General features: G+C 41.2%; 1 protein-coding gene across 48 annotated transcripts in view; it reads left to right on the forward strand.

Annotated features, from left to right (window-relative positions):
- The window catches only part of PLEKHA5 (pleckstrin homology domain containing A5), a 265,114-nt gene that overhangs the window by 125,493 nt on the left and 112,231 nt on the right, over window positions 1-27,390 (forward strand). For 42 of the 48 annotated variants that reach the window (XR_007921240.2, XR_007921242.2, XR_011378677.1 and 39 more), the window contains one exon: window positions 26,925-27,008. Coding sequence is in view for 30 of the 48 variants with exons in the window: in XM_051850805.1 (XP_051706765.1) it covers window positions 26,925-27,008 (84 nt within the window). In the remaining 18 variants the exon portion in view is untranslated. Of the gene's footprint in view, window positions 1-5,889; window positions 6,297-17,888; window positions 17,959-26,924; window positions 27,009-27,390 lie in introns of those variants that run through there. The other 6 variants (XR_007921243.2, XM_070048508.1, XM_070048495.1 and 3 more) reach the window with 6 other exon arrangements.

Raw genomic sequence — 27,390 nt, forward strand, 5'->3', positions numbered from 1 at the left:
AGAGTAAACAGAAGTTTCTTATTAAGTAAATCAAGCCAACACACAAAGCCACCATTCTAGAGTTTCCTTGAGGCCTATTTTTTGATGATAATGAAAGTGGTAATATTATAATGTTTGATGCTATTCCTGCATCAGAAACAGGCCATGTCTCTTCCCAGCAGATGGTACAAATACAGAATGGACTGTTAGTACTTGAATAATAAAAGTATTGTTGGTAAATTAGACTCAGTAGAAAACAAGTTAGATTTTATAATTTAGAATGAAAATATATGTACAGTTAAAAATCATAAACTATCATTCAAAAACATATATTCGCATGTAAAATGTTCATGCTACATGTGATATATATATATATATATATATATACACACTTCAGAAGTTTTCCCTATAACTGTAACGGTTAAAGTGAAAAATATAAAGATTCACCATTCAGAATTCATTTTTCTCCACATCAAGTGAAGTTGTCTTCAAGCACTCAAAGATAATTATAAAGAGTTTGGATATGCTAAAGGAGGATAAAAATAATCACACTTTTCTCCTCTAGCTCAGAAGTTGATGTCATAGGATAATAAGAACAAAGGGAAGATAGATGATCAGTTTTAATGCCCACATCATTGCTGTCTTGCAGATCATTTTGGCTGATATCTGGTCATATAAATGAACCTATTTGAGTTAATCCAGCCTCCTCAAATGTACACTTTATATTTGTTGTGGAAGGCAGTTCAGATGCATCCCTACTGGCAGATTCTTAGGGGTGGAAGGACTCGAGCTTATGACCCTAATGTTAGTCATGCTGATTGTTCCTAATACCCAGTACTGGAACTACCTAAACAAGGGAGATTGGGAGAGATCTCTGAGAAAGTGACATTTGAGCTGGATCTAAATAATGTTAATTGGTGAGAAATGCCTGTTAACAGGCTTTTGAAGGAGGAAGTTGTGGCAACTAACCTCACTCAAAAGAGTAGAAAGTCTAGAAAGGATTGAAAGAAAAATGTAAAGGGAATAGAAAATATCTGAGTCAGTGTCTTATTAAACTGACCTTGGAGGGCCATCTTGTTCATTGATGATCTCAAAACTGGATATTCTCAAATTAAAAGATTTTTTAATCCCTTTAGTAGCAAGTATATTTGAGTAGCCGTGACTTCCCAGGGAGGAGGATTCTAGTGGTATAAAGGACTTTTTCATCCTAATTGGTCTCTTCCTAAGCAGGTGTTTATGGATTAATTTGATTCTTAAATCATTCAGATCTTCCAATTATTTTTCCAGGAATTGCTGTGTAGCGAAATTTTAGCTCTAAAGGAACACCAGCTTAATAGCATGGATCAGCTCTTGAACATTTTTTGGGTAGTAAATTGAAAATATCCAGACTGTTACATCAGGGTCAAGTGAAGGTGACTAACATATTATTTAGAAGAAGCTGTCGGCCCGACATTCACAATGATTATCTGTCTTGATGGCAGAGAGTTTACTTCTGTTCTGGACATCAGTTGATGTAATAGTTACCCATGCACTCAGTACATGGGATACTTGGAACCCATCTCATATTATCATTAGATGTGATTAAATTTCTGTGAGTTTATTTACTCCTTATCTGATAGCCAACTTCTCAGCTAAGATAATGAGGAAACCTAGCAAGAGAGAGAGCAAACTATATTTTCAAATTATTTTAAATTTACTTTTGTGAAAGAGAAAGTATCATATTCTTAGAGTTTTATCTATGAACTGTATTGAATCTGTTTAAAAAAAAAAAAAAACTAAATGAAAGATCTCCGCGAGTGAGATCCCAGTGGAAAGAATGGGTCCTCAAAGAAGGAGGTACCTTTCTCTGAAGGGAGGAGAGAACTTGACCATGGCCTTGTCTAAATATGATCAGAGTCGGTGAACTCAGGGGGCTTCCATAGCCTTGGCAGCTCATGACAAGAGCCTAGGGTGATTGCTGATGCCATAAACAAGAGTATCAATTTGTTAAGTCAACAACAGGAGTCACTGTGCACTTACTCCTCATGTAGGATCTCTGTCCTTAGTGTGCTGTACATTGAGTTTTAATGCTATAACTAGTACTCAAACAGTATTTTTCACTTTATGTTTCTGTGTGGGAGAAAACTGTTGAAATCTTTACTTAATATATACTAAACTGATCTTCTGTATATAAAGAGAATCGAAAATGAATCTTGATGTGAATGGAAGGGGAGAGGGAGTGGGAAGGGGGAGGGTTGCGGGTTGGAGGGACGTTATGGGGGGGGAAGCCATTGTAATCCATAAGCTGTACTTTGGAAATTTATATTCATTAAATAAAAGTTAAAAATAAAAATAAATAAAAAATAAAAATTAAAAAATTTACTTTATAATTAGTCTTACTTTGGTAATTCTTTTTAGATCATGAAGGTACAGTTTGAAAATTTGGGAAGAAGGAAGCAGAAGCAATCATTATTCTCACTTTGCCTCTGTGTAAATGTAGGGTTGAATTTACAGTTGTGCTCTTCTCATTTTACGCTTTTTTCTCATCTGAAAGATCTATATTAAATGGCCTAGGAGGTTAAAAAGAAGAATCAATTGATAAAATATTTGCATGTTTCATGTTGTGCTAAACTCATAGGGTACTTTATGGAAAAGAGATTGATAGGCAATCTCGTTCTAATCCATTAAAAAAACTTCTGTTTGGGTAGTAGGGTACAGTCGGATGCTGGGTTGAAGTCATTTAGACATAAGCCTGTTTTGTGAAGTCAGTGCTGGGGACCAGGTCACACAAGTCAGAGTCAAGGGTGGTGGCATTTTCGAGACGGTGGCCAGGAGCTTCAAGTGCTGCCAAGAAAGGAAGTAACAGGACTGAGAAGAGACAGATACAAGTGGATACTCCTCAGCACAGCATGCCAGCAGAAGGCACCGACACACAGAATTCGGTTGAGGGTACCTCAGAGGCCCTCGCCTGACTCTTTCTGTGGTTCCTGCTCTTCAGTAAGGATCTATGTGAAGAGAGAATCCAGACTGAGATTTAGGACTCTCCAGGGATTTCAAGATGTCTATTAGCCCTGAGAAAGTAGTGAGCACCCATCCACACAAGTCTGTTCAGCCTGCTTTCCTAAGACGGGTTTTGGGCTCGGTTTGCCTTGTCAGTGTTCACACAAAGCTGGGCAATCTTAAACAGAAGTCCTTCTGGGAATGGGAAAGGGAGGAGGCGGAGGGGTGGGAGAGTGGGTGGGAGGGCAGCCACGGTGCGAACAATTACTGTACTTACGAAATGCATGAAGTCTGTATTCCTTAAATAACAGGTTTCTTTGGGGGGGAAATAAATTAAAAAGAAAAGTAGTTCTTTCCTTAAATGAATCATTTTTCTGTTGGTTGAGCACCTTGTAGAGGTGGGAACTGTGGGTTGCGTCTTCTGTGTGAGCTTCCTCTGTCTGAGCCCTCACGCTGCCACAGTCAGGTCAGCTGTCACTTACATTGTTAAGCCTTCTCCAGATTCCCCCAGGCCTTTAGCCATTTCCTCTTGTGCATTCTGCAAATCAGGTTATGTTATAATGATCTGTTTACAGCTTGCTCCATCCTATTAAACTGTCAGTTCAGGCTCTATGGTCTCGAGAGGACAAGGCTAGATCTTCCCCCCTCTTCTATGTCCACTGCTGACTGCTGTGTTACCTTGGGGTTAGTCATGGCCTCAGCGGGTAGGTGGAAGAAGGGGTCTCAGCCTCCCAGTTCCTAAAGAAGCCATGCAGGGTGCTGGTAGCTTCATAAACCCAAAGCTTGTCTTACTTGTTAGCTCTCAGTGGCCCTGATCAATTTGCAGAGTCTTGACAGATCTCTGCTGCTTCATTTTACTGTTTTTCTCCTGGCAGCTGTAGGCAGCACTGCTGCTCCGCCACTGTGGTGACTGTGCAACATATTGTACTGCAATTTTATTACTAAAATGTCTGCCTTCAGATGGGATAAATTTACAGCAACCACAGCTGTGAACACACCTAGATCAGATCCGCTAGAATAATTTAGAACTTCCTTCTTAGTAGGTTTTTAGAGGTATTTTGTTATAACTATGCTGACGGTGAGAACAGTTGAAGGTTGTATTATATAATGCTAGGTTGAATTGGATTGAGGGTAGGGATAATAAGCTTATTACATTTAACCTTCATACATTCTGTTATGATTTATGTCATTTAGGGGGGACTGTTCTTTGCTTTTGGAACTGTGGAAATAAGCCCTTTCATTGACTTCTTTTTGATGTTTCCAAGAATGGGCTTGTTTTCTTTTTCAGTGTGAAGTTTAAACTGAGCAAAATAGAAGCTAGCAAAATCTTCATTTTGAAAAAAATGGGAAAGAAAGAATATGAATCACTGCTTTCCTAAAACATATGCAAACCCTTCTGGTGATAGCAAACTGTGTTGGCTTGCTTTTCTGTATTTCAAACTGCATGATGAAACAATTTTGTTTTCTCAACTTGAGATGCTATTTTTAATTTTTGTTATAGCAGTTTCATGTGAAAAGAATGTTTTTAGCACCAGTTATGTTACTTGCTAGGTTTAATTGTAAGACAACTCAGATTGGGGTATCTGAAAATTGTCATGCTATTAGCATTCTAACGAGATACAGTATGTTTTATAAAATGGTTTGCCTGTAATCTGCTAAGAATTATCATTTTAGGTGGAAGGCATGAGCTGTAGAAAAGAGTCAGCATTAAGTCTGAGTCAACATTTAATTAAACACTTACTATGTGGGTAAGCACTGTTCTAATTGCTTTACATAGTTTTTCTCCTATAGTACTCAAAAAAATCCCATGAGGATTAAATGATTGTCTCTTTTCCGTATAAGGAAATCGAAGCCAGGAGAGGCTAAGTAACTTGCCTGTGGTCAGAGAACTGTTGAGAAGAGGAGCTGGACTTGAACTGAGATCATAAAACTCCAGAGCCAGCATGCTTTTGACCACTAAGTGAGACCACTTCCCGCGTGACTAGGCATATGAAGAACTGTGTAAAGTCATTTGCAATTAAAACACGCACACAATTAGAAGAGTATGATGGCATGTATTTTCTATTAGATTTGCAAAGAAGAAAAATCATTGTCAGTATTCAGAGTGAGTGAGATTTGGGGAAAGGAGAAATGCAGTGCACTGAGAGACGAATGTAAATTGTAACCTTCTGACAGAGGACGAAGTGTGCAAATGTTCAGAATGTGGCAGAGGCGCTGACTTATCCCTCCTTCTGCTAAAAACTATCCTACACAGCTAACACAAAGATGTCTGGCAGTGATATATGTTAAGTATTGTTTACAGTGGCAAAAGACTGAAAATAAATAGGACATGGCTTTAGATCACTGTGATGGACAGCCATCAGATAAGCTAGAGATGTGATTCTTAACAGGGAAAGCTGTCTGTGACATGTCGCTGAATCAAAAAAAGGTATGTGGCAAGCAACATGTGTAATTTGATTTCCTTATGTTGAATAAATATATGTTTATATATACAAACCCTAGTCCAAAAGGATGTTCACCAATGTAGTCATAGTTTTTTGGTGAGTTAGTATAACTTAATAATAAAATATCTAGGCACTGGAGATGCTACCAGGGTTTGAATTCTATTCAGCTCCTCATCAACTGTGTGACTCTGGGCAGGTTAGCTGGCTGTTCCAAGCCTTATGAAGATAACTCTAGAACCGGTTTTGCTTTGTTTGAGGTTCGGATGAGTTTGTAAAGGCCGATTGACATAGAACGTGATCAGTAAATCTGATCAGCTATCATCAGTTCTGGGTGGAATTCCAGGCTGTTCACCTTCTTATCTTCTGTTGACTGAATTTGTAAAACCAGTACATTATCAACTTTGGAAACAACAAGGAAAGAAAAAAGTTTTTAAAACTGTCATTTAAGTTGGTGTGTTTATAGTTTTAATGGGAAATATCTATTTCTTTGGAGCTAAGATTGCTTTTGAAATTCACAATAAAGATCTGCTTCAAAAACTGTTTGCAGCCTTGTATTCTAATATTGTACTCTATGCTACATGCCAGTTTGAAGAGAATTGAAATCATATTTACTCTTACGGCTGGAAGGCATTTATAATCACAGCAGTCTTTGGGGAAACTGCCTTCATTTGCGGCTGCAGTGACATGTCAGCATGTGACGTCAGTGTGGTGTCAGACTTCCAGAGTGGCGGGCCAGCCTGATAGCCACAGTGCACTTCCTTAGTGCCGAGTCCCTCACAGTGCTCCCTGGGAGCAGCCCAAGACAAAGGAGTTGAGTCTTATTTTTATTCCAGTGTTCTTCTTGCCTGTGATTGATTGTCTATCATTTTAAGAACGTGATCTTGAAGAAGGCTGGTGAGTAATTCTTGTTGCTTTACTGTGTTCTTGGTAAATAGCTAGCCTGAATGAACAGGAGTCCTTTTTCTGAGCTAAGGATCTTGTAGTGAAGAGTCCCTATAGCCCTAGTGCCAGGCAAGGTGCCCGGTGCAAAGCATTTACTTACTGTACATCTTGCTGTAATTGTAGTGTCGAAGTGTTGAAGAAATGCAAGTATGTTCATTAAGTGTTCCAGTGACTTGAACATTTTAAAATGTGGGATTGGTAATGTCTTTCTCTTGGTCTGTCCTTTTCTCCAAACTACATAAATACATGGTACTCACAAATTGCTCTAAAGCCTAAAAGATTGTTATGTTTAAATTTTAGTTTACCTTGTTTATTTTTTTAATATACTCAGAAAATTATCTGAATTTCCTCCCCACCCCACTTAAAGTCGATTACATGAAGAATTCCTCAGGCGTTCCCAAGGGAGATGCTAAACAATATTCATTATATAATCTTTTTAAAAGGATATTAATACTGATCTAAGCTCATGAATAGTGAATTAAAGCTGCTAATTTTTTTTTAATTCTTTATTGGGGTATTTCAGTGATGTGTGTCAAAATAGATATTCTTATTTACTTAAAATTTAAGAGCAATATAATGGCAGATTCTATATTATAGACAGTATCTGAGCATGTAAAGGAATTTTAGAAATTCAGAGTAATTGTGCAGGCTGGGCAGTGTGCCCTTTAGTGATTTATTTCTTGTTAACAATTCACATATTTTCGAATTACACTGTGTTCACTGATTTGATAGTTAGATTGAAAGCATTATTTAAGAAGTGGGTTATGTTGTGAAAGTTTTTAGTTTGGGATATAACTGTTTTGCTTATAGCTTTTTTCTTCCATTTTGTGTAGATGAATGAATCTACTTTAATTTCATTGTATTTATGTTGCACAAACTAAAGCCTTCAAACTCTTTGATATATTGACGTTTTTGGTATAATTGTTTTCATGCAAGTTCAGTGGCAGCTCTGTGATTTCAAGGTCTCTTACCAAGAATTTTCAGTTTTCTCCTGAAGAATAGATACTTTCTCCTTTTTAAGCCTCGTTGAGGCAAAGACAGTAGGGAAATTCTCTCAAATGTTCTATTTTCACTTTAGTTTTCTGGAATAAGAAATAAGACTTACTATAAGTATTTTTTATGTGAATAATGGTTAAGGTAATGAAAAAATTATCTGAATTGGCTTTTTATATGTTAATGTACACAGATATCAAATTTGAGGAATTAGTAACTGCCTAATACTATGACTCCCAGCATATACTTTTTGTAAATTTAGAAGCATAGAAATATAGAATTAGGGTTTCAAGTTCATTTCATTTGACTTGACAACCCTAATTCAAGATCCACATTTTTTTTCTTAAGCTGCAGAATTTTCAGCTTCCGGCTAAGATTCTGCCCAAAGGAGAAGTACTGTATATGGAGAATTCATGAATATTTTTATTCCCCTTAAATTTATCATGGATGCACTTTAGATGCTTTAGCATGGTTTTAAATAGGCTATATTTTAAACTTAATCAGTAAGTTACTGTTGTAATGATGAATTGGGATATATTCAGTATACGTTTTAAACAAAGATGTTTTTGATCCATAATGACATAAGGGGTCATTGGTCACTGCTAAAGTTCAATAGAAACTATTTCAACTTTTTGTCTGAACAGGAAATTAAATCTAGAAAAAAGGCGGAAGAAGAGGGTGATGAGCAGGGCTGGGGCAGGGTGGTGGAGATAACTTGACATAAAAGTTTTACTCCGGAGAATCGAGTAGTTGTGTGTTGTCTCATGAATAAGGTATGCTTTGAGGAGGTATTTGCACCACTACTATAGCCTGCTTGAAAAGTGTAACTGTGCAGCTCATCTTTGTTTGAAATGTAGCTTAGTGAACTCACATTGAGTGATATCCTCTAAGTCCCTTATGGTCTTCATCGGTACTTTCTTTGTCCCTGGTGGTAGACATACTAACCCCTTGTGCATTTTAAGTGTTCAGTAAATATTTCAACATGAATATATAACTTGAGTAAGCAAGCTAAATGAACAAGGAAAATATCTTGATTTTTATACTGGAGAGATTCCATCTCTACTCTGATCAAAACCTGCCAATCATCTAGCCAGTGCTAGATGCATCTCATGCCTTGTGCTCTATTGGAAGGCTGTGTAGCTGCAGACCGACATACTGTCATCACAGCGTCCTGCAACGGCCAGTAGATGTTCCCACTCATCCCGTCTCTAGTCATTGCCTGCCCTACTCGCTGTGTCTCTGTAGTAGGAAGTGGTCCTCAGCCTGCTCTTGTGGGTTGGATTTCCCACCCATGCCTGCCCCATCTGTAGGTGAGGAATTTCTCAGTGCCTGGGGATAATGATTTGTTGACTAAACTGAGCTTTGATTTAATGTTGCATGTGTCACATGGAGTGCATTACTGTTTGGTCCTTTTCAGAGTTTAAAAAAAAAAAAAAAGTTTTTTGTGGGGAGGGCATTGTGGAGGCAGTGATTTAAATGGCTGCTTGAGATGCCCGCATCCCATATCACAGTGGCCTGGTGTGAGTCCGGGCTACCCTGTGCTTCCAGTCCAGCTTCCTGCTGATGAGCCTGGGAGGCAGCAGTTGCTGGCTCAGTTCCTTGAGTTCCGGCCACTGACGTGGGAGACCCTGGTAGAGTTCTTGATTCCTGCCCTCAGCAGTGCCAGGTCCTGGCTGTTGAAGGCACCTGGGGAGGGAACCAGCAGATGGAAGATCGCTCTGTCTCTGTCACTCTGCCTTACAAGTAAATTTTTTTAAGAACTCCATGAGTATACATATGTAATTTTTAAATTGAAGTGATGAAAAACCTAGGAGTAGGCCAGCGCCACGGCTCAATAGGCTAATCCTGTGCCTGCGGCACCGGCACACCGGGTACTAGTCCCAGTCGGAGCGCCAGATTCTTTCCCGGTCACTCCTCTTCCTGTGCAGCTCTCAGCTGTGGCCCGGGATTGCAGTGGAGGATGGCCCAAGTGCTTGGGCCCTGTACCCACATGGGAGACCAGGAGAAGCACCTGGCTCCTGGCTTTGGATCAGCACGGTGCACCCACCGCAGCGCGCCGGCTGCGGCGGCCATTGGAGGGTGAACCAACAGCAAAAGGAAGACCTTTCTCTGTCTCTCTCTCTCTTTCTCACTGTCCACTCTGCCTGTCAAAAAAATAAAAATAAAAAAATAAAATAAAATAAAATAAAAATTAGGAGTAGAATAAATGAGGGTATGTCAAAAAGTTCCTGGAAAATGGAACTTAAAAATAAGTTTATTTTGCTACAAAAACAATGTTGAAATCCATGAATATAAGAGGTTTTCAAAAAAATCTGAAAAATGCATCTTCTGGAAAAAACTGTGCATAGATTTCAACGTTTTTTACACCAAAATAATCTTCCCACTAACTTTCTGAAGTATCCTTGTACTCTGTTTTAAAACAAATATAATACTTCTTACAATAAATATGTTTCTTAAAGCCTAGATTTTCAGCTACATTTCTATGCCCCCTGCTTCTGTTTGTACTAAAACCTAGGCACATCTGATCCCTTCTTTGCTCTTTTCATTTCTAAGCAAGATAAACCCCTAAATAGGTCTCCCCTCTTTTCATTCCATTTGTGTTTATAATGTTTATTTATTGTATTGCCAGTGTCTAGCTCATATTGAATGAACAAAATATTAACCTTGGGGCTGGCACTGTGATGGAGCAGGTTAAAGCCATGGCTTGTAGGGCCAGTGTCCCATATGAGCGCCTGTTCAAATCATGGCTTCTCCTCTTCTAATCCAGCTATCTGCTGTGACCTGGGAAAGCAGTAGAAAATGGCCCAAGTCCTTGAGCCCTTGCACTTTGTGGGAGACCCAGAGGAAGCTTCTGGCTCCTGACTTCGGATCAGCTCAGCTCTGGCCATTGCAGTCATTTGGGGAGTGAACCAGTGGATGGAAGACTCTCTCTCTCTCTCTCTCTCTCTCTCTCTGTCTGACTCTACCTCTCTCTAACTCAGGCTTTCTCTCTCTCTCTCTCTTTTTAAGATTTATTTATTTATTTGAAAGTCAAAGTTACACAGAGAGAGAGAGGTCTTCTATCTGCTGGTTCACTCCCCAGTTGGCCGCAATGGCCAGAACTGCACTGATCCAAAGCCAGGAGCCAGGAGCTTCTTCCGGGTCTCCCACGTGGGTACAGGGGCCCAAGGACTTGGGCCATCTTCTACTGCTTTCCCAGCTGGCTTTCTCTTTAAGATCTCAATTTCATGGGAGAAATTTTCTTTCATGTCATAGATGAATTTCATTAGTTTGTGCATTTGCTTCTGATTACTTCTTTTTTTTTTTTTTTTTTTTTTTTTTTTTTTTTTTTTTTTTTTTTTTTTTGCCAGGCAGAGTGGACAGTGAGAGAGAGAGAGACAGAGAGAAAGGTCTTCTTTTGCCACCCTCCAATGGCCGCCACGGCCGGCACGCTGCAGCTGGCGCACCGGCTGATCCGATGGCAGGAGCCAGGTGCTTCTCCTGGTCTCCCATGGGGTGCAGGGCCCAAGCACTTGGGCCATCCTCCACTGCACTCCTGGGCCACAGCAGAGAGCTGGCCTGGAAGAGGGGCAACTGGGACAGAATCCAGCGCCCCGACCGGGACTAGAACCCGGTGTGCCGGCGCCGCAAGGTGGAGGATTAGCCTAGTGAGCCGCGGCGCTGGCCTGCTTCTGATTACTTCTAAGTAATCCTGTGATCAATTTTTTGAATTCTATTTCTTCAGTCTCATCATCTTCACAATCTAGTCTTAAAACATTTTTGGGGGGGGCATCATGTTGTCTTCCTTATTCTTGTTTATTGAATTGGCGTGTTTATTATTCAGCATTTGTGGAGATACTCATTGGTTTCTTTGCTTTTTCTCCTGTGCCAGCTTTTATCTTTGGACTATGTCTGAGTAGTTAGTGGAGTGTCTGCTTTCAGGGAATACCTAGAGGCATGTGGTGGGTGTGGCCTAGGAGCTTTGTTCTGTGCTCCAGGGTGAAGGGCATGTCTGAGGTGACACACCCAAGTTTGGCATGGTAAATCTCTTTTTATTTTTTTTTAAATTAGAGAGGAGGTTTGTTCTTGTCTGTTGGCATAGATTCATCTGAGCTCCTCTCCTCAAAGGAGACCAGTGCCTGGGCACTAGCCCAGTGGGTATATTTATTCGACCACTCTGCCATACAAAGGATCTGCTCAGTCCTGAGCTTACTCAGATTCCCCAGCATTGTCCCTCTCCAGATAACCAGAGAGCTCTGATCACATGGAGCCTCCCACAGTGACTGCCCAGAGTCCCAGCCACACCCTGAGTCTTCCCACAAAGCCTCAGTGTTTTCACAGTCCCAGCACACAAGCTTCCCACAGTCACGAGCACCCAGCCCTGTCTGTTCTCTCCACCAGACTCTGGAGTCTCCACTTGACTGGTTGCTGGGCACAGACAGGAGCTGGCACAGCCATTATGTATGTCCAAAATGGCTCCTGCTCTCTGTCAGCTTATTACAGGATGCTGTTGAGGGGGTGATCGGGGAGAGAGAAAACATGCTCCTCTAGTTTGGCAGGTACACTATCACCCGCAGGGCTGCAAGCTGAATTCTTTCTAGGCTCTTCCTGCAGCTTTGTTCCCCAGGGGTTTGGACTGCTAGTCTGGTCTCACTTTACTTGACACACTGGTGCAGAGGCTCTCAGCCGCTGGGGTCCTGAGTTGTGTGTGTCCTTGCCCTCCCTGTAGGTCTACTGTGTCCCTCCGATTTATGTAGAGTTTCTCCTGCTGTTTTCTCCCTAACTCTACCGTGAGACTGCATTCTTTCCACTTTTTTTAAGGTATTGTTACCTAGGCTAGAGCAGCAAGCTCTGTCCCCACTTCACCATCGTCCACATAATTTCTTTTGCAACTGTTCAACTCCCCCATCATTGTAACTCTTTCAAATAAATAAAAAATAAATCTCTAAATAAATAAAATTTAAAAATATTAACCCTGTCAGTTAAACTGTACTAGAAAGAATGTGTTTTATCTACAGTAAAATAATTGTATTCCATCAAATTCTGGGGTGATTTATATGTAGTTTAGATTAGGTTAACTTTCTTACATGGTTTTGCAAGAGTCTTCTTAAGTTTAGCTCCTTATAATTTGTTGTTTACTTTGTTCTTAAAGTCTATTTAATGCATATTAGAATAAAATATTACTAATTAGCATCCATTAGTGAGTAAGAGAGTTGTCTAATGAAATTCTAGGTTTTATATATTTTTTAAATGTCACATAACTGCTTTTAAATGACAAAGACTATTTATTTTTAAAGCCCCTAAAGGCTTTTGTGACAATATTTTTTATACATGTGACTCTACAGTTTTTCAAGTAAGACTTTCTGAAACCACTAAAATATATCCCATGATCATTTTTTTTCCTGTTTTGTGGCTTTTTTTAAACTGTAGGTCATTCAGCAGTAAACATTAACCTTAGATCACATTATCAGTGTTCCTCACTCATGAAGTTGTATTTGTATAGAAGTTATTGTACAGCACATTAAAGATGACGCACAATTTTACCCATTTCCATGAAATCTAACTGCTAGCTGTTCAAGTACAGCTCAGCTAAGATTTGGTGTTGGCTCCATCAGGGGTCCCAGTTATGAACCCTGGTACTATCAGATATTTTTATCCTTTCAGAAAGTAGCAATTGGTGGTGGTGGTGGTGGTTTGGTTTGGTTTGGCTTAGGGCTCTTTTAGTTTTGGTCCCTGTTTTACAGAAAGAGGTTGAGCCTCTGTGAAGGATGAGGATGGGCGAAGGAGGGGAGGGGCTAGATAAAGTAGAGAAGATTCAGATGCTGTTAAAGTGTCTTGGGGTTTCAGAAATACATGTAATTTTTGCTTGTCAATTAAAAACTTAAGAAAATAGATAGGGGCCCAGGCTGTGGTGTCGCGAGTAAAGCTGCTGGTTGCAGTGCTGGCATCCCAAATGGGCGCCCATTCGAGACCCAGCTTCTCAATTCCAATCCAGCTCTCTATGGCCTGGGAAAGCAGTGGGAAGATGGCCATGTGGGAGATCCGGAAGAAGCTCCTGGTTCATGGCTTCGGATTGGCATAGCTCTGGCCGTTGCAGCCATCTGAGGAGTGAACCGGTGGATGGAAGACCTCTCTCTCTCTGGCTCTGCCTCTGTCTCTCTGTAGCTCTGCTTTTCAAATAAATAAATAAATCTGAAAAAAAAAAAAAGATTAAACTTCTTTAAAAGAAGTTTGTTTGTTTATTTGAAAGTCAGAGTTACAGAGAGAGAAACAGAGGCAGAGAGAGAGGTCTTCCAGAATCCGCTGGTTCACTCCCCAGATGGCCCCAACGGCTGGGGCTGTGCCAATCCAAAGCCAGGAGCCAGGAGCTTCTTCCAGGTCTCCCATGTGGGTGCAGGGGCCCAAGGACTTGGGCCATCTGCTGCTGCTTTCCCAGGCCAGAGCAGAGAGCTGGATTGGAAGTAGAGCAGCTGGGACTTGAACCACTGCCCATATGGGATGCCAGCACTTCAGGTGGCGACTTAACTCGCTAAACCACAGCACTAGCCCCATTAGATAAAACTTTTAAAAAGAAGAGACATACGACCCTTTATTAACAGCAGTCAAGATGTTATTCCTGTCAGAAAAATCACTCAATTCTTGAATAGCTGAGGGAAGATTCTTTGGTGAACTAGTGTGTACATTCTAAGAATCATATTTCTGCTTTAACTAGACAGTGCCAGTTAACCTTTTTTCCACTTAAGAGCTTCTTGGGTTCAAATTCGCCAGAGATTTACAAGTGAAATTATTTAACATCTTTGCTTTCAATTTGTCCAGTGTTCTAAAATGTAATCATGCCCTAACACTCAGGAAAGATGTGACAGGTACTATTTGTTTTCACCTAGCATAGTGTTAATTGAATTATTCTTTCCTTACTTGCTAAGTGTTTGAAACCCATGAAAAAGTATTTATTTTGTAGATTTTTACTGTGTATGTAGATTTTCTTTAAGAGAGCCTTTTCAAAAGATGGTTGAGAAAATATCTATAAATAACCAAAAAAAACAGATGAAATGGAATGTGAGCCTCCCATGTTTGGGGCTTTTTACCCTTTTTTCTTTCTTGTCCCTGGTCTGTCAGTATGATGTGTTTCATCATTTTCCTATTTTCCTTCTGGGGTTTAAACCACTTTTCTTTGGTTGGGTCAAGCAAGATTTACAGTTCCTGTCAGGTACAACACATGATTTACAATTGTTGATATGTACTTACATTCTTTAAACAACAACAAAAAAGATATTTATATATTTTAAAGGCAGAGTGACACAGAGGGTGACATGGGGTGAGGTGGGGGAAGTGAGAGAGATATCAATCAATTGATCAATCTTTCACCTGCTGGTTCACTCCTCAAATGCTCACAGCAGCACAGACTGGGACAGGCTGAAGTCAGGAGCCCAGAATTCTACCTGAGTCTCCCATGTGTGTGGTATGAACCCAGGTACTTGAGCCATTATCTATTGCTTTCCAGGTACATTAGCAGGAAAACCAGGTCTTGAACCAGTGCTCCAGTATGGGATGTGGGCATCCCAAGCCAGGGCTAAATCTATGATGGTACAGTACCCTACCCCTGTTCTAAAACTCTCTGATACCTGTAGTGGGGGAAATGTCAGGTAGCACGTCTGAGTCTCTTGGGGTGATGCTTTTGTCTGAGCAGCCCCATAAGAATGGGACATGATTGTAAAGTCTCAGGATAAACAGATGAAAAGAGGGGTTAGATTTAAAATCAGATTGGACTTGGGGATGATTTTATTACTGTGCTTAAGATGGAAATGGTCTTGGGGTGATTGAGCAGTGAGATGGGAGTAGGACAGAGATTCAGCAGAGAGCATATGCTAGGGAGGAAGGCATGGTTTTGTTCTGCAGTGGAGCCCTTGGGTAGAAAGTAAATGGCAGAACTAAAAAGTCTCAGTGATGAGGTGGAATCAGGGAAGGACAGCTGTGAGATAAGTCAGTATATTTATGTTATATATAACATTGTATCTGCAAAACAGAAATACAGGAAGATCTTCCATCCACTGCTTCACTCCCCAAATGCCCACAACAACTGGGGTTGGGCCAGGCCAAAACCAAGGGCCTCAAACGCAATCCAGTTTTCTCAGGTGGGTGGTAGCGATGCAAGTACTGGAGCCATCTCCTGCTGCCTCCCAGAGTGTGTAGTGTGCATTAGCAGGAAGCTGGATCAGACCCAGGCTCTGATTTGGAATACAGGCATCCCAAGAGGCAACTCGTCTCTGCAGGACACCTGCCCCGTGAGGCACCGTTGTTCCGAAGCCCTTCTTGCTCACCTTGCAGCTTCTGGCAACTTTCTAAGGTGTGAGCCTCAGCCTGCTGTGGGTTTAGTGCAGATCATAATGCCTACCTCACAGGGGCTCTGTAAGGATTCAAGAACAGTGTGTAGCAGCCGAGTGTTTGAGCTGCCCTTGGTGTGGCACTCAAGTGGTAGCCACTGTTACGGCAATTACAACAGTATTTATTGCTGAGGGAAAGGGTCCAAATGAGACTTTCACACCTGATGTACCCTTTCCTTTTCCCCATTTACTGCATGCTGAGAGGACAAAGAGTAGAAAATAAAGGGTTAAGACTTTAAGAAGAGTTTTGGTAGATGTTAGGTAGATGAATCACTGAGGTTTGAGCAGGATGTCTGGAAGCAGTTAGTTCTAAGTTAAGGCAAATGGCATTTAGGACTAAATGTGGGGAAAGGAAATATATACTTTTCATGTTTTGCAAAAAAAAAATTGCAATCTTTTATATTGCTAACTCAGTGGTTATTTCTTCACATAACCAAGACTCAGGAACTCAGTTTCACAAGAAAAGCAAGATTCTTTAGGATTTTACTTTTGTTCCTAAAACATTTCATTTAATTGCAGGCATGATTTTCTGTGCTAGCATATTTTCAGTTTAAAAACAGATGCAAAAAGTCATTGTGGCAGGAAGATTTCAACATAACGTTTTCTTCCTTTTATTAAAATGAAAATAAAATATATAAAGATCAGTGAACTTGACATTCAATAATAATTTAAAAATTTTTTGGACTAGCATGGAATCAATTGATTTAATAACAATGTTTAAAACATGTGGGGTTTTTTTTTGGTTTTTTGTTTTGTTTTGTTTTGTTTTTAGATTGATTTATTTGGAAGAGTTAAACAGAGAGAGAAAGAGAGGCGGTGGGGGGAGGGGTCTTCCATCCACTGCTTCACTCCCCAGTTGACCGCAGTGATCAGAGCTGCACCCATCTGAAGGCAGGAGCCAGGAGCTTCTTCTGGTTCTCCCACGTGGGTGCAGGGGCCCAAGAACCTGGGCCATCTTCCACTGCTTTCCCAGGCCATAGCAGAGAGCTGATCGGAAGTGGAGCAGCCGGGATGTGAACCAGTGCCCATATGGGATGCCAGCACCACAGGTGGTGGCTTTTCCCAGTACGCAACAGCACCGGTCCCATGTTTTCTAAAGTAATTAGATTTGATTGAGTCTCAAAATGTATGATTTCTTCTGATAAAAGCTGTTGAAAATTTTTTTTTTTAATTTTATGTATTTATCTGAGAGGCAGAGAAAGAGAGATTCCCATTCTCTGGTTCACTACCCAAATTCCTCTAACAGAGGGGCTGGGCCAGGAACCCAGTTAACTTGAGCCTTCAGTGCTGCCTCCCAGCATCTCCGTTAGCAGGACAGTGGTGCTGGGAATCAAGCCCAGGTACTCTGATAGGAGGTGAAGGCATCTTAACCACTAGACTAAACGCTGGCCCAGCTCTTCAATTTTAAAACAAATGGGCGAGTGTAATTGTTTCGTACTGTAAAGAAACCCAGACTGAATTGAGAACGTACAAACTACAGCGCTCTCTTATGCGTAGTAGGATACTGAAAACAACAGAGCTCTAAGCAGACATCTGGGCTGTTTCCTAGTTTTCTGCCTTATGGAGGGAAATAGGAACGCTTCCATAGTGTCCATTGCTCCTCTGCCCTGCTGCAGTCCGAGGACTCGTGTGGATATGTGGCAGCTTTTATGGCTTGGGTGCTTGTCAAGGTCCAAGTCAGGATCCTGGCTTCATTACCGGGATTGCCAGAATAATTACCAAACTGCAGCTGCCAAGCCCAATATGCTGTCCTGTTTTTCTTAAATTAAATTTCTTCTCTCTTTCCCTTAAGGGAAACACATGATTCAGAGCAAATCATATAAACAGGTTTGCATCTGAGTTTAATGAGACAACCAGAATCTCTTCCACGAGGCAGAGTTTTCTAAAATATATATATTATGCTTTGTGTGTTTTTAAGAGTATTAACTGGTTATACATACGAAACATTACATAATTAAGTGTGCTTTGTCTGACTGTAATATATCACTCAGAAGAGTGGGATTAGCTGTTTTGAGCAATATGTTAGATACCATGTCAATATGTGTTTCTTAATTTTGTATTAAAGCAGTCACCACAGTTTCCCATGAAATAATAGGTGAAAAACAAAAGCCCACAAAAGCAAATGTTCTTCCTAGAAAGAATTGTAATACTCAAAACATTAAAACAATTCCTTTTTTTTTTCTTTTTTGAGATTGGAAGTAAAACCTCCAGAGTTCTTAAGTTCAGATTAAATCACACTCTTTACCTGGCCAAGGAAAGAAGTAAGTAAATCATCTTCCTCTTTGACCATGTAGCACGGAGAAATCTCGGGGGTTTTTTCCCCACCTTTTTCTCCCCCAGAAACTTTTATTTAAGGAATACAAACTTCATACATTTCATAATTACAACTTTAGGAACAGGGTGATTCTTCCCACTGTACCCACTCTCCCAGCCCCTCTCCCACCCTACTTCCTCTTCTCTTTCTTATTTTTTACTAAGATCTATTTTCAATTAACTTTTTTTTTTTTTTTTTTTTTTTTTTTTTTTTTTTTTGACAGGCAGAGTAGACAGTGAGAGAGAGAGACAGAGAGAAAGGTCTTCCTTTGCCATTGGTTCACCCTCCAATGGTGCGCCGCATTGATCCGATGGCAGGAGCCAGGTGCTTCTCCTGGTCTCCCATGGGGTGCAGGGCCCAAGCACTTGGGCCATCCTCCACTGCACTCCCTGGCCACAGCAGAGAGCTGGCCTGGAAGAGGGGCAACCAGGACAGAATCTGGCGCCCCAGCCGGGACTAGAACCCGGTGTGCCGGCGCCGCAAGGCAGAGGATTAGCCTAGTGAGCCGCGGCACCGGCCTATTTTCAATTAACTTTAAACACAGATGATTAACTCTATGTTAAGTAAAGAGTTCAACAGATAGTATGGGTAAAAAAAAAAAAACTTCCTCAACAGTGTAGACAAGGGCCGTTAAGTCATTGCTTCTCGAAGTGTCAAGAGCAATCTAGTTTTGAATATGATAGTGAAAGTTGCTTTGTCTAACAAAAGGATGTTTCTTAGCTTTTTAGCTAAGAAAGGCTATTAACCTTTCCCCTCTCCTTCTTCCTCGCTGTTATAAAATACTTTCCATTTGTTCACTTCCTCTCAGTGGGCTGCAGGCAGACTTGGGAATCTTGGCTGCCATAAACCCATCATCATTTCTTTTGCCCCTGATTGAATAGGACATGGGCCCTCATATCTATGGCCGATCAGATTCTAGAGAAAGATGGCCAGGGAGTTTTTGAGAAACTTCTTGAAGAGGGATATCCAAAGAGAAACTTTCTTTCAGCTCTTGACTTTGTGGTCTGCATGTGATTGTTAGGAACCTGCAGCCAGCTTTGTCCTGTGAGCATGCCTCACTAGAAGAGACAAGCCAACCCAGTGAAGATGACAGTGGAGCTACATTACGTAATCCTCAGCTATCATGCTGCCTTAAAGTGATAAACGTTCTCAATTTAAAAACAGGAGTCACACCTTTTCCATATTTGGTTCAAAGAATATATCATGCACTAATTTATTATATGTAGCATTGCATTCATTTTTATTTTTAACCAGTTACTTTCAATGATAAATGCATTTCTTCAGAAATGGAGCTAATCCTAATGTTTTAAAGAGACTTCTTGGGATGGATGTTTGTCCTAGCATCAGAGTGACTGGTTTGGATACCCAGCTCCACTTTCTGATTCCAGTTTCCTGGTAATGTCGACTGTGGGAGACAACAGAAATGACTCAGGTAGTTGAGTTCCTGCCACCCACATGGGAGTCCTGTTGCAGTCCTGGTCATTGTGGGCACTTGGAGACTAAACCAGAGGATGTTTTTTCACATTCTCAAATAAACAGAATTTTTTTTAATGACTAGTGTGTTCTATCTATATGTAAATATCAGATACAAGATTGTTGCATTCAACAAAGATTTGCATGGTCTGGGCCTCATTGTTGGATAACAGGAATTTGTCAATCCATACATAGTAAAAGTGCATTGAGTACCTTAACTTCTTTCTTGCATGGCTTCAGATAATACTACATTAAGAATGAAATAAGTTGGGACCAGCACTGTGCTACAGTGAGTTAAAGCCCCAGCAAGCAGTGCCGGCATCCTATATGTTCACTGGTTCAAGTTCACTGGTACAAGTGCTTGAGCCCTTGTACCCATGTGGGAGACCTGGAAGAAGCTTCTGGCTCCTGGCTTCAGATCAGCTTAGCTCTGGCCGTTGAGGCCATTTGAGGAGTAAACCAGCAAATGGAAGACCTCTCTCTGTCTCTCTCTGGCTCTACCTCTCTATGTAACTCTTTCAAATAAATAAAATAAATCTTTAAAAAAAAAGAATGAAACAAGTTACTTCATTTCTACTGGCTTTTGTCATTTTACTGTTAAATTGAAACACCATATTAGCAAACAAGCCTTATTTACTTATTTATTTATTTATTTGAGAGACAGACAGAGCTCTGGTCTGCTAGTTCATCCCCAGTGCCCACAACAGCTGAGCTGGGCCAAGCCCAAACCAGGAGCTGGGGATGTACTTTGGTGTGGGTGGCAGAAATGCAATTAATTGAGTCCCACCTCCGCATTAGCAGGAAGCGAGAGTCATGAGTCAGAGCCAGGAGTTTAACCTGGGTACCCTGACGTGGGATGCAAGTAGCTTAAAGCACGGGGCTAAATGCCTGCCTGCTCTCTTTCTCTTTTTCTAATCCTATAATTTCGCTGGGGTTGTATTTGAAATATGTGTTTTGTACATCTTGTTTATGTGTGGGTTGGTTGTGGTGTTTTCTTAGGAATGTCATTGGCATCCTCTTTTGTAAACCTCCCGATGAGGGAAGACCATGGCAGTATAGACTGCACAAAACGTGTTTTCCTCCACTGACACAGAAAGAAAGAGCAATTCTAGCTTCCTTAATTTGCAGAGTACAGGACTGAAAAGGCGTGAGACAAGTGAAGTTTTGTCCTGTCTCAGGTAGGCGTGTTCTTTAAAACCACATCATTATATGAGGTAGTTCCATCAGGTTTTAAAGCAGCAGATCTTTCATTCTCTCTTTCTGGCTACAGCAAATGACACAGTCTGTAGTAAAAACTATGAAGCGGGCGTAACAACAGAGAGCAAGCAATTCATGCTGATGTTTATCAGTTTCTTACTATCTTTTCTTAAAAAGGCCTTGATTGATTAATCTGTTAGAGCCTGATGCTTAGGCTGTTCTTGTGTACATGGCCTGTTTCCTTTAGCTGTAAACTCTGGAATTTAAAAAAAAAAAAAGTGAGGTTTGTCACTGTTTAGGAACCTTCTCTCCCACCGCTTTTGCTGGTGTAGACACATGTATCTTCCTCTGGAACTTCTGTACTAGAATGACTTTTCTCCACTAACCTTTGACCTTAGAGGCTGAAAAGCAATCACAGCTTTCCTGAGTTGAAGAATAATGTGAGGTTTTGTTTGTTTGTTTGTTTGTTTGTTTTTGACAGGCAGAGTGGACAGTGAGAGAGAGAGACAGAGAGAAAGGTCTTCCTTTGCCGTTGGTTCACCCTCCAATGGCCGCCACGGCCGGCGCGCTGCGCTGATCCGATGGCAGAAGCCAGGTACTTCTCCAGTGCCCCGACCGGGACTAGAACCCGGTGTGCCGGCACCACAAGGCGGAGGATAAGCCTAGTGAGCCGCGGCGCTGGCAAATAAGGTCCCAGTCGGGGCGCCGGATTCTGTTCCGGTTGCCCCTCTTCCAGGCCAGCTCTCTGCTGTGGCTCGGGAGTGCAGTGGAGGATGGCCCAAGTGCTTGGGTCCTGCACCCCATGGGAGACCAGGAGAAGTACCTGGCTCCTGCCATCGGATCAGAGCAGCGCGCCGGCCGCGGCGGCCATTGGAGGGTGAACCAATGGCAAAGGAAGACCTTTCTCTCTGTCTCTCTCTCTCTCTCACTGTCCACTCTGCCTGTCGAAAGAAAGAAAGAAGGAAGGAAGGAAGGAAGGAAGGAAGGAAAGAAACAATTACTTGGATAGGAGCTGATTTAAACTATTTAAATATTTGGATGAATATTAATACAATGGCAGTGACACATGTGCAAAGACCTGCAGTCTACGGTAATAATAAGCAACGTTCACCAATGGTTTATTATGTTCCAGGCCATGATTTTCTGTTCACTGTCTTAATCCTTATAAACATCTCCACTAGAAACCAAGTTCCCCGAGGACAAGGATTAAATTGGCCTAGTTACTGTTAGCAACTTGAGGAAATTGAGGCACACAGCGACAAAGTAGCTTACCAAAGATTACCCAGTAAGTGGTGGAGCTGCGATTCAAACCTCTGCAGTCTGATTCCAGAACCTGTGCTGTCAAGCGCCACGGTGGCCCGCTGCCTCTGTTATGCCCAAATATAGAAACACAAAGAAATAATATAATATTGCCTGCCTGGTGGAGTTGCCTGTTAAAGGGCTATAATTAAGCCAGCGCCATGGCTCAATAGGCTAATCATCCACCTGCAGCACTGGCACACTGGGTTCTAGTCCCAGTCGGGGCACCAGATTCTGTCCCGGTTGCCCCTCTTCCAGGCCAGCTCTGCTATGGCCCATGAGTGCAGTGGAGGATGGCCCAAGTGCTTGGGCCCTGCACCCCCTGGGAGACCAGGATAAACACCTGGCTCCTGCCTTCAGATCAGCGCAGTGCGCCGGCCGCAGCGTGGCGGCCATTGGAGGGTGAACCAACGGCAAAAGAAGACCTTTCTCTCTGTCTCTCTCTCTCTCTCACTGTCCACTCTGCCTGTCAAAAACAAAAAAAAAAAACAAACAAACAAAAAAAGGGCTATAATTAGTCTAGTGCGGCGTTTCCTACCCTCTACACTGTTGACATTTTGATTGAACGTTGGATGTGGAGGGCTGTCCAGCATGTGGTAAAGTGTCTAACAGCATCCCGAGCTCTAACCCACTGGACCACCAGTCATATCTCCCCTGTTAGGATATTCAGCAGTGACCCTAGAGATTGCCAGATGTCTCCCAGGCAATGAGGGAAGAAGTTAATCACCCCTGGTATAGAGCTCCACATTTTCAGTATCCCAAAGGGAAATCTGGAAGGAAAAAAATGGGTGATCACCTGGAAGCACTATAGTAGTATCTTGGCCTGTAATTTAGTAGCACAGTCAGTTTTTTGGAATACAGTATGTATATTCCTAAATTTAAATCACTTCACTGCCAGACATGAAAAACACAGGGCTTGTGTGGACAGTGGGTTTAAGAGCACACCACGCAGAGGCTTCATCTGTGACTCATACCGATAAACACAGGACTTAATAAAAAATGGCAGCACAGATTTACATTAGGAAATATTAAAATAAAACAATAAATGTAAGTTTTGACCTTGAAAGAGACCCATAGCTTGCTTGTGGTAGTAGGCGTTGAAGGATTTGAACTTGTAAATAATTGGCAGATGCTGGAAGGGGCGGTCTCTGAAGTTGCATGGGAAGTTTTTTCATCACTTACGGTGGGTATTGGAGGTGTGTGTAGACACGTGTTTCATGAATTCTTTTGTGGCTGGATTGTGCTGGGTACACTTTTCTGCATTCACTGCCGGTTCTCTTGAAGTTGTGGATAAGCAAAGAATCAGTGTTACCCTTAGCTCGTTTCCTGATGAGAGTATCACGTGGGAGCACGTTTCCAAAGACACTGCAGCAGAGCCAGTCATACTTTTGATCTTTTTTGAGACCCTTCACTAACAGAACATAGAACTAGCGAGCTACAGAGAAAGATGGCAAGTGTAAGCTGAAAACATGATTTGTAAAGAACGCTGGCAGCAAACCAGTGGAACTGAGGAAGGGCTGGGAATCGTCTTCGCTGCCCCTTCATGCTGTGGTCTTGTCTGCCGTGCCAAGGACAGTGGTCAGGACCAAAGTCGGCCAGCCACCCGCACAGTGTCCAGTGTCTACTAAAAGGAGTCTATTAACAGAGATGGCTTTATGAACTTCTTTTTGAAAGATTCTTTTTTTCACTTATGTTGCTTTCATCATATTGGCACTGAGTGTTCATTTTTCGTTTCAGTGATTGATTTAGAAGCTGTGTGTGCGCAGCCCATCGTTGACTGGAAGGCCCATGTGTAGCAGAGGACTGCTTTAAAATGCAGTATGGGTGTAAAAATGCACTGTAACTACCAACGTGATAACAGGAAATGGTTCTGAATTTTTTTTAAGATTTATTTTTTATTTTTATTTGAAAGAATTACAGAGAGAGAGAGGTCTTCTCTCCCCAGGCCTCTCCCCAGTGGGCCACAACAGCTGGAGCTGTGCTGATCCGAAGCCAGGAGCCAGGAGCTTTCTCCGGGTCTCCCTCGCAGATGCAGGGGCCCAAGGATTTGGGCCACCTTCTGCTGCTTTCCCAGGCCATAGCAGAGAGCTGTATTGGAAGTGGAGAAGCCAGGACTTGAACCAGTGCCCATATGGGATGCCGGCACTGCAGGCAGTGGCTTTACCTGCTGTGCCACAGCGCCAGCCCCATGGTTTTGAATTTCAAAATTGATTTTAAAAGTGTATATAAAAACACATTTGCACAAGAGCACTGAGGGTTGACAGTCGCATCAGGTAGCAGTTAAGCTGTCACATCCCAGCAGTTAGGGTTGGAGTTGATGCTTTGGTTTGTCATACGTTTCATTCACTTTGGCTGCAATGGTTACAGACAATGCACCACTACCTTTTAGAGTTTGCTGTTTTAGAGGAGATGCAGGAAGTCTCCACATGCTTACCTGTAAACACCAGTCTTCTGGTTTTGAATTTTAAAAAACATCTGGTCACCTTCAGTGGACTATAATATAAAACATACCATGTATTGGGGAAATCAAAGACACAAATATATTCACCTTTTGTATCAATTTTAGTCACTAACCTTTTAACTAAGACAAAAATCTGAAGGCTTAGTGTTTCTTTAAGGCGTTGTGATCTTAAAAGCGCTTAAACACTAAAAATGTCAATTTCGTGGAAACAGTACCCACTTTTGAGGAAAAGAATGTTTGACCTTCCTTTTAACCATTCATTATTGAAATGTGTCTCTGCCCTGCATCCTTATCTAATGGGTACTCAAATCTGTTTAGTGTTCAGAAGGTCACAGCAGTACCCCAAACCCTATGACCCAAAGAATCCTGTTATTGTTGTAATTTAGAGTTTCCGGAATATTAGGAATAGAATCGTGTCTGTTCCACTCGGTCAAAATGACACAGCATAAGGATATAATTCAATAAATGTATTAGTTTTCTTTTTGCAATTTTTTTTTGTTTAACAAAATTGACATATTTTTATATATTTATGGGGTACAGTACAATAATTTGATACCTGTTTTCAGTGTGGTGTGTAATGATCAAGTCAGGATAATTTGCATTTCCGTCTCTCTAAACATTGATCATTTTCTGTGTGTTGAGAACCTCCAGACTCTTCTATTTTGAACTATACCATAGACTGTTGCAGAGTGCAGTTGCTGTGTGGTAACACAGGCCACCCTGTCTAACTGTATTTTAAGATACCTAATCCTCGCCATAGGGCACTCCGCCTGCACCCCTTGGTATGAAAATTGTGATGACACATTTGTGGTCTCCATCAAGCTTGAGGACTTGAGTGTTTCCCACTTACCTGCAAAGGCTGTTCTTCCCACAGTTGTTATGTTATCAATTTGTTGTTTATTCCATCACTCACTTACCACATCCCACGGGAGAACTTGGGTTTGTACTGTTGTGTTTTTCTAAATATGTAGGTAAGAAGGCCACTTCCATACTTTCTTACATAGTAGAAACCACACATCCCTAAACTCACCAATTCTTCACACCTGTTGGATCTGTCTAGTAATTTAATAATCCTGTGTTTCTTAGAATAATTGGAGAAGTAACAATGTACTGAATTTCATTAATGATTCTGGAGTGCTAGAGTACTTGTACCTTTTATATAGTTTTAATTTTGTTTAATGAATGTGATTTCAGAGTACTGAGTTACCAACAAAAATATAGTAATGAAAGTTAGGAATTTGAAAAATAACTTAATTGTGTGGTTTACCAAAATATTTATGATTTGTGGTTATATACTTCCGACAAAATACTGCAATGTCATAATATTTGAAGATTAACAACATGGTAATATTCAGTATAACATCTTGCAGCATTTCTTCATAATGAAAGTAAATTTTCTAAGGTCAGGCACACCATTGATAACTCTTAGAGGTAGCTTCATACTTGGTGATCTAATGAAAAAAATTGATTTACAAGTGAAGATATTTATTATTTAATGTATCAATGTATAGTGCATATTATTCAGATCCCTAATATTTTTGGATTAAATATAGATGAAGTTTTTTTCTTCTCATTCCAAAAAGACAATAGGAAACCCAATCTTAGCATTCAACTCTAGGAAGAATTGTATTTCATAGACAAAGTTCTTTTTTCCAAAGTAAGTCATGCTGTAATTCAAAGCATTCCTTTTCCCAGGAAACACAACAGATAGATTTTTCTTTGTGTTGTTTCCACATCTCATCCACTTACCGTGTTTGTTTCTCCAGCAGATTCCATCTTCCTGCAACACAGCGTCAGGTGTCACAAAGATCAATCCCATTACATTATTTATATAAAGATTCTTTGTGAAACAGAGGCGTTATAAATTATTGCTCTTCCCATGGTTTTGGGGAATGTTTTCATGTGCAGACGCCCATAGAGCAGTACTCTTAGAGTCTTTTCCTCAGCGTGTGGATTTGGCACGAGGTCTCTGACATGGACCCCAGGTGGGCCATAACAAAGAAGAGGTGGATAGATGCTCCCACTTTTTTGTGGGCCCTCTGCAAAATGTAAAACATTTTGCACAGTGCGCTTGAGCTGGTCGATTTACTTTTGTTGATAAAATACTGGGAAGAATAGTTTTACATCATCCCAAGAGGAGCTCATCTTGGCTGAATTATAACATACAATTATAACATAACATATTACACATCCACAGGGCAGTTCAGACAGCCAATGGAAAGTGGAATGAAAAGAAGCTGAGTTTGGTGCAGAAGTTGTGAGATCCATTCGTAGTTCTCTCAGTGTGGCTTTTTGAAAACCCCTGTATATAGCCACCATGGGCAGTATAAAAGGCATATTTAGGAGTTTCAGCAGCCTGGTCATTGGAATTTCATCTCCTCTGCTCACTAACTTTATAAATAGGCATTTTTGCTACCATAATACTCAAAACACTTGTGATAACAGAAGTACCCACGTGTTCTGTTTTTCTTTTCTTCTTTCAGTCACAATGAAAGGAAAGTGACCTGCAAACATCCAGTGACAGGACAGCCATCGCAGGACAATTGCATTTTTGTAGTGAATGAACAGTAAGTCAAGACTTTCATGTCATGCCTGTCTTCAAACATGGTGTTAACATTGAGATTGCTGTAATCTAGATTTATTTTAAAAAAAAAAAAGTATTTATTTATTTGAAAGGCAGAGTAGGAGGGGAAAAAGAGAGGGAGAGAGGGAGGAAAGAAGGGAGGGAGGAAAAAGAGAGAGAGAGAGAGAGAGTCTTCCATCTGCTGGTTCATTCCCCAAATGGCCACAATGGCCAAGGCTGGGCCATGCTGGGCCAGGCTGGAGCCAGGAGCTAGGAGCTTCTTCTGGGTCTCCCACATGGGTGTGCTGCTCTCCCAGATGCATCAGCAGGGAGTTGGATTGGAAGAGGAGTAGCCAAAACTCGAACCAGCACCCATATGGGATGCC

The sequence above is a fragment of the Oryctolagus cuniculus genome, chromosome 9 (genome assembly GCF_964237555.1).
Source record: "Oryctolagus cuniculus chromosome 9, mOryCun1.1, whole genome shotgun sequence".
NCBI classification, from domain to species: Eukaryota; Metazoa; Chordata; class Mammalia; order Lagomorpha; family Leporidae; genus Oryctolagus; species Oryctolagus cuniculus.